Genomic DNA, 8,603 nt, shown 5'->3' on the forward strand with positions numbered 1-8,603 from the left:
GGACTCAAATACTAGCTTTTAACGTATATTTCCAAAATTTAGGTTTTAAATCTAATATGAAATATTCGGATATTTGAAGCTTTTTATTACGTGTCACATAATAGAGCCGAAAATATTTATCTAAAATATTTATTTAATTAATTTTTTTTTCATTACATCATACCAAGTGACACAAAACATAAACATTAAGTTACACCTGTCACTTTTCAAGTCCTTCTTACACAAAGATCTCATATCAAAAAAAAAGTTTGCTTGTAACTCATAGGTGCACGCGAAAGATTTTTTTAAGACATAGTGACTAAATAAGGTGTAAGATTTAGCTAACAACTCTAAGCAGAGAATGGTCTTTTTGATACTATGCTTAACTTTAAATCATTTGTTATATATTAATGTCCCAGTAGTAAATACACATTTAAAGAAATTATTTAAACAACCGCTCAGTTATTCCTACACCAACTCCGTTGGTGTAGGAATAACTGAGCGGTTAACACCGTTGGGTAACAATAACTGATTTGATGCAATTTAACCCCACAAAATAATTAAATAAAAAATTGTAAAAAAAACTTTTTAGAAACAACATTTTAAAAATGGACTAAAAAGTAAAAAATAAACTTTACGGGACCCAAGAATTTTGTGTATGTACACAACCTAATATATCCATTAAAGTCAATGATTGAAAATCTTGAGCGCCATTAGGAACGAATTGTACCTTATTTGCCCAACATTTTCAGTCATTGACTTTAATGGATATTTTAGGTAGTGTACATACACAAAGCTCTTGGGTCCCGTAAAATAGTTTATTTTTTACTTTTTAGTCTATTTTTAAAATGTTGTTTTTAGCAAGTGTTTTTTTTATATATATTTTTTATTATTCAACTGAGATTCTATTTATTTACGCTAAACTGAAACGCTAAAACTTAGTTGTTTATTGTTTGTTTTATTAGTTTTTTAACGATTTCTTTTATCTACGCTAAACTAAAGTCTGTTTTGTGATGTTTGTTTTAATTACTATTTTAACGATTTCTTTTATTATTACCGCAGATCTCGCGTTTGTTTTGCGCGGACGCCAAAAAAAATAAATAAATAAACAAACCGACAATAAAGCAAGATAAATAAAATGTTGTAAAAAGGATTGGCAACGACGTTGGCAGAAAACTTTAAAGATGTACAAATAAATTATTTCTAAAATCTTCAACACAGATTGCATCATCACCGTTTTATTATTTAAAAACGCCTTTCCTAGTGTTTCTACGGTTTATCATAAAAATCATTTGATGTATGATAAATAAGCCAGTTAAATGGAAACAGATTATCGATGCGTTCATGTCTTGGTTAAAAGTCTTGGTAAGATCAACGAATTATCTTATCAAATATCGGTGTCATTAACCACGCAAAAAGCGCTACCATTGAAACCTGCTTATAAATTTTCCTTGAAGTTTCAAATGATAAGGTAGCACCAAGTAAAACTATATGAAATAACGCATACGGAAGAGTTTGCGAAGTTTTAATAGGCATATCGTAACAAGTACCAGGGAAAACACCATTTGACGAAGGATTGCAAAAATGCGACAAAATTCTAAAACCAAAAAATTTAAGTTTAGAATACTTAAAGAAATTTTAGTAAAAAAAACAAAAAACATTTACTTGTCTTTCCTTTGGAATCTTTCATACAGCCAAGTTTTTATTCCGTCTTTATCCTTGATATTAAAACAAATATATCAAATCATATTCTGCAAATTATTACATTTCAGAGAACATTTACAGATAATAAGAGCACTGGATTTAAAATAAAACAATTTTATCATGTCTCACTTCTCCCCACCTTCCTTTTTTAATTTAAAATAAGAACTTTAATCGCATCCCACTATTCCCACCTTCCCTTTTTAATTTAAAGTAAGCACTTTAATCGCGTTTCACCTCTCCCCACCCTCCTTTGAAAAATGAAAACTGTTTCCTTTGTTACCTTCATCCATCAGATTACAGAGAAATTTCATGCTCTGAAACAGCAATGTAGATTATTTTCCTTCATCTGGTCACAGTAAAGAATCTAAAGTTAAAGATCTCGTACTTCTGTATCCAAATGATCTTAGTGAAGACGAGTTTTTTGATGAGTTCCGCCACTTTTCGTCTGTTCGACGCCATCTACTTACAAACGATCGGCCTTTTTAAATAGCATTTATACAAAGGGATTTGAAGGAAATTTCCACCAGATAAGCATCTGTCTTCGTATCTTTATTACTTTACCATTATCTGCGGCTGAAGGCGAGAGATCTTTCAAGAACACTCTAAGAGCCACCATGGCACAGGATCGTCTTAATGACTGTCTTATCTTTTTAATGGAAACAGATCTTGCGAAGAAAGTTAATTACAATGCTCTAACTTCCAACTTAGTTAGTAAAAAGCTCGTAAAGTCTTGGTATAACGTCAGAAAAACTTGATACCAAATCCAGAAATGTTTTTTTCTTCATTCTGTTTAATTGTTTGATTTGTGAACTGTCTTAAATACGGAATTTTAAAAATATTGTGAATACTAGAAATAATAGCTTTATTTTTCTAATTAATTTTATTTTGGTGGTAGTTAGGGGAGAGCATTCAGTTAAATATTCTTATAATATACCCCGGGCATCATGACGTCTCTATGCGTCCCTGCCCAGAACACCACGGAAGAGTATTTAACTAGTATTTAACTTCATTTATTTAAAGTCAACTAGATTGACTACTTCTTCATAACAAAAGATTTTTTTGAATTTAGAATTAATCATGTTACTTAAAAACCTTTTTATTTCTTTCGAAAACTTTTCAATGCTTTCCTCTCCGCTGGATGGAAACATTTGTAATCACCATAGAAAAGGCAAATCTATCTAGACAATATATTAACCTGATTTTTGTAATTGAGGACAAGAGTGTAGGATTTTTTTTGGATAATATATGGTTTTTGACATCCATCTTGCATAATGATAAGAACCAGCATACCAAATACAAAAACCTTTTTTAATTTGTAGCAACAACAACAACAACAAATCGAACAAGCGTGACCAGCTCTCAATAGTCCTCTTTGGTATATATTTTTATCTCCGAATATTTCATTCCCCATTTCGTAATTTCAAGTGCTTGTTGAAACTAAAAACTATTTAGATCAAGAGACAACTTATATTTATGTATATGAATTATAATTATGAAATTTTTATATTTTTAAACAAATAAACTTCTTTGTTTGCTTTTATGAAGAGCTTTGGAGTATGTTTACATTCGAACATGTCTACATAGGGTGTTTTAATTTTTTAATTTTGAGTTAAACTTTTTATGTGAGGTACATAATCATTCAAAAACAGTTGTTGTAAAATTTTGGGACTATCAAACATTGTTTAGGGGTAGCAAAGTTTCCTATTTTGGGTAATTGTGATTGTCAGCCCAACCACCCATTATCAAAGTTTCACTTACACAAGAAGAGAGCAAACAAACTACTTGTTTTGGACTGCAAGTCTTGTTATCTGAGGATAAGTACAAGTTCCCTAGGGATCTCAAAAACTCTTTCAACATGTGTTAGATTGCGAATTTGAATTACAGTTGATTTTAGAAACACTTAAAGTCACTTACTTGTGGTGTTCCTATATAGAACAGCTGATGCAGTGCGATCTGTTCATGCAACGTTTAGGTATTTTGTTTCATTGGCTTGATTCACTAAATTGGAGGTTATATTTTCATGTTTTTGTTGATATGTGCTTTACTAGTTTACAGTGATTGATTTATGAGTTTTTTATTGATTAAATAATGGTGTCTGATGAAGACATCTATATTTCAAAAAAGATTAGAAAAATAGAAATTGTAAATAAGTCTATCTACTAGAGTGAAATAATAAAGAAAGCTTGCGTTGCTGGAAGCCCATACACAAATAACTCTGGGAAGGATATACCTGAAAGAAAACCTGGAGAAGATTGCAAATAAGTTTAAATATAACTTTTCCTTTTTAGTGTATATTAATATTGAATGTAGCTAAAAGGGCGCTAATTTTTATTAAGTCTGGTGTATATATATGTTAAAATATGTTAAATTACTTGTTTTTTAAATATATTTGAAATGTTAATTTAAAGACTGTATACCCGTATAATACTTCAGTGAGCTAAGAGCTTTTTTATTTATTTAACAGACTCATTTTTTCAATTAAAAAAATTTTTTTATTAGGCTGAGCCTTTTAATAAAATATCTAAATATTAAAGCAATGAAAATTGTAGGCTTATATAACTTAATATAATTTCTAAAATGTTAGGGTATCAGTGGTTTGTATTAACAATCAATTGTTTAGGTCTACAATGGAAACCTACCTAGTATGACCTAAATAAATTATATATTCTCTGACCAAACTTAACCTAGTGTAACCTCTACCTTACCTAATCCTGACTGAACTCTATTTCCTTTTGCTTAAATTTCTTAGAGTACGCCTTACTTAACTATTTTCTTTTGCCTTTTTAAGGTGCAAAAGTGCTTTAAAAGTGCTTTGAAGTGATTGAAGAAAATGAACAACTGAGTTTCAACAAGTTTATTAGTCACAAAACTAAAAACCAAACAGGATTGCTATCTGCAGTTGCTGATATTTACTGCTGAGATTAAACAGAGGTGTATACAAATTGGCTTTTATGTATATTCACTGACTTACGTAAAATATACTTTTATGTATAATTTATGTAAGTCAACTCCCTCATGATGAACGTGAACAAAATGTTTCAGAGAAAACTAAACCTGAAAGTGACATTAACACAATGAGCACATATCTTTTCATCCAACTAAAACAACTTACTATGGTAGTACTGAAAAACACTATCTCGATGAAAAACTTTCTGTATATGACATGCACAAGGCAACAGAAGTATGTACTCAGCTTCTTTCTCTATATAACTCCATTATTAGTATTGCTCAAAATTTTAAAATTTTCAAAACTTTGATCTTAAAACACATATTTATATACTGCGTAATCAAATATCAATGAAGAACATTTTGCTACTTAGCAATCATATAGTTCAAACCTTATTAGTTTGATGATGTTTTGGATTTTTTTTTTTAAACATCTTTACTTCTAAAGTAAAGATAAAGAGATGCAACCTTAGCAGATGCTAATTTTGCAATTGATTTGATATATTGTTTCCAATAAAGATCGGAAGTAAGAGTTAATCCTAGAAGACGAAGGGTAGACGATTCATAGAGTACACTACCATTCATAAGTATAGGAAGATCTAGATTATTGCGATAACAATTAGCTAAAAAAAATTGAGTTTTGTCTGAGTTGAAGTTCACCACCCACTGAGAGCCCCATGATGAGCAGAAGTAAGATCTTTTTCAAGCTTAAATGCCCCCTCCTTATTTACCAAATTAAAAAAAAAGATTTTCTTTTTATGACATACTAAAACATTTTCATTGCTTTAGTAAGTCAAATCTTTGTTGATAGCCTAAAACAGGCACGCCAAACGCAAATCCTAACATATGCTAAATAAACAATTTAAAATTTTAAAATTTTATTTGCTAAAAAATTAAATAACAAATTATACAAAGTTGGCCGCAAAATTATATGTTGTGGGTCGTGAGTTTGACAGCCTTAGCCTAGTAGATCAAATTTCAGTTTTCTGCATAACATAATTAGTGTGTTTTAATAAAGAAAATTTTTATTTTGAACAACTTTGAACACCAATTAACTTAATGATGTTAAAAACGTAAAATTTAATGGATACTTATCTTGCATTAGGAGTAAGAAATAAATAATCAGTGGCAAATGTGATTTAAAAAAAAGTTACCTTTGGAACATCAACAATGTCAATTCTTTGAAAGTCAATGTGAACCTCACGACCATATATAGAAACAAATTCTATAAATAAAAAATAATTAAACATAAAAATAAATAATATAAATACAATATACTTTCAAAAATATAAGGTCAATTATATTTTTGAAAGTATATTGTATTTATAATATTAGATTTTTTTAGCAATTATTTATATTGTTTTCAAGCTTTTTAAAAAGAAGAAAAAAAAGTGAGATTTTTAAAAAAAACATTTTTTTAGAACACTTTGTATAATAAAAATATATATTATTTTTGTACCAAAATCAAAAAAAAAAGAGAATCAAGTCAAAAAAATAATAAAATAAATGTATCCAAAATATAAGGTCACGCTTTAATTCATTATTTTGCATAATCAATAGATGCTTTAATGCAAGCTTAAATACATTTTGGCATAGATTCAATCAAATGCATACATAGTTCCTTTGCAATTTCATTTCAAAGTTTTTCATTTGTAATTATAATCCTAAACTCTCCTTCTATATATATTTTGAAAACCTTAAAAATTTCTTTATTAGAAATGCATCTCCATACAGCAATCAATCTGCCATCAGCTTGCACTCTTGGTACACAAAATCTTTACTTATATTTCTTTGAAGTGAATCTTTTAACGTTAACTCTTGATTTATGATTAACCACCTCAAAATTTGATTCCTCTATAAAAACAACTCAAGACCAATCTTCTACTGATCAGCGAAGTCTTTCCTTACACTACTTATATCTTTTAATCCTATCTGTCACTCTTAAAAGCGGTTTTCTAGCAGTAACATAACAGTCAATACTTTTTTTTTAATTAAGAGATCTAACTGTGTTACAACTAACACTAAAGTAACCAGCTAATTACTAAACTCTGGTGACAGCTCTCAGTAGCTAACTTTAGGATCTTCCCTTACTCATGAATAGAATAAACTTTGATCCCTAGAATTAACTTTTGACGGCTATCACAGCTAAAGAGCCACACCTACCCTATATATAAACAACTGTTAGCTTTCTCAATTTCAGTTGTGCACAATTACAAACAACACTAACTATAATGCACCAGCACAATATGTGTTAATATGAGTTTTATAGTATTATTGATTTTTCCTAAAAACATATTTTTTCATTTAATATATCTTGTGAAAAGCAGGAAGCAATGAGGAGAAAAATCACAGGTACCTTACTGTTTTATATAGAAAATGAATAGAACAGCTAAAAAAGGACATAATGGGATAGAAGTATAATAATAAATAAAGAATATATAAAAATATTTACCCTAATGATGTAGTGGTAGAATGCTTGCTTCATAAGCAAGAAACTTGCAATTCAATCTTCATCATGTAACACAACCATTACATTATATCACAATCGTCACATGAACAACAAAATTTTAGCTAAAACCAACTGCAACTACTATAATAAAAATACCTGCTCCTTTATCAAACCAATGCCTAATAAAAAGTATCATATATCAAGCTAATGTTAGTTCCAATGATTCTGCTCATGCTTCTATCAATAAATTATACATCGTTATAAGCTAAACACAATTTAAAAATGCCAACCATATAAAATCCTTTAATGTTCCTAAGTACAAAAATGACACTGAACTATAAAATTAATTTTAAACTAAATGATGAATATTAAACCCACTTTTCAAATGGAAATAATTAAACAGCGCAATTTTTAGAACCCTACCACGAAGTTCTGTAAACTATGCATAAATGAAAAGAATGAAACTTTTCTAAATTTTCTACTTTAACTTATTTTGTGTTAACACCAGAACTAATTCTATTGCTTTGATTTTGTTTTTTGTATTTTTAACAGTTTTTTCTGGGATTAAAGAAAAGATATGGTTGATGATTGCAAATAAGCATGAAACTTTAAGTTCTATCAAAATGTTATATTTTTTCATGTAATACTAAATATATATAAATATTCTATCTATGTTGTAAATAACTTACATGATTACTCTTAAAAAATAAGAAGCTTTGGATCTAAACTTGATACAGTAAACAGAAATAAATATATCTATATATATATATATATATAAATAAATAAATAAATATATATCTATATCTATATCTATATCTATATCTATATGTATATATATATATATATATATATATATATATATATATATATATATATATATATATATATATATATATATATATATATATATATATATCAGTGGTGTACAGTCGCAGTTGCCCAATGTTGTGTTTAAAAGTATTATTTATAAAGAAACTTATTAACACCAAAAAATAATTGCTTTTTTTAACGGTATTTTATTATGATTTATTTTGTAAAATTAATTAATATTTGTAGCATTATTTTATTTCTGATTACGATCTATTCTATTCAGATCAAAATGCAACAAAAAAATATGAAAATTTTTCAAAAAACTGTTATTTATGTTTTATATGAATTATATATATGAAATTCTAAAATAAATTTAATCAGGTTATTTTGATTTCTTTTTTTCCCATAAAAAAAGTTCTAGCTAACTGAAGGAATTTGTTGCAAGGGCTGAAAACATGGTTCAACTTTGAAAATTTTTGACAAATCCGAGGTTTGACTTAACCGGAGAATTTTAATAGTAATCAGTTAGACAATTTCAAGGGATCAAATAGAACAGTTCAAGATAACAAAAGTATGAGTTATCCAGTGTTCGACTTGCCAGGAATTAATTGTAATTTATGTTTTATCTCTCTCTTACTTAGAGTTCTTTTCAGCATTATCAAAAAAATTATATCTAATAAATTCTTATACTTAATATTAACTATTATACAAACAT

The 8,603-nt window shown here is 28.1% G+C and overlaps 1 protein-coding gene across 1 annotated transcript in view; it reads right to left on the reverse strand.

The window, feature by feature from the left end:
* Positions 1-1,120: 1,120 nt before the first annotated feature.
* The window catches only part of LOC100212999 (1-acyl-sn-glycerol-3-phosphate acyltransferase epsilon), a 37,140-nt gene continuing 29,657 nt past the window's right edge, over positions 1,121-8,603 (reverse strand). The window contains exons 9-11 of the mRNA XM_065813895.1: positions 5,784-5,854; positions 1,645-1,697; positions 1,121-1,576 (exon numbers count right to left, since the gene is read on the reverse strand). Of these exons, the coding sequence (XP_065669967.1) occupies positions 1,351-1,576; positions 1,645-1,697; positions 5,784-5,854 (350 nt within the window). The 3' untranslated portion in view covers positions 1,121-1,350. The remainder of the gene's footprint in view (positions 1,577-1,644; positions 1,698-5,783; positions 5,855-8,603) is intronic.

This window comes from Hydra vulgaris, chromosome 12, assembly GCF_038396675.1.
Source record: "Hydra vulgaris chromosome 12, alternate assembly HydraT2T_AEP".
Classification (NCBI taxonomy): Eukaryota; Metazoa; Cnidaria; class Hydrozoa; order Anthoathecata; family Hydridae; genus Hydra; species Hydra vulgaris.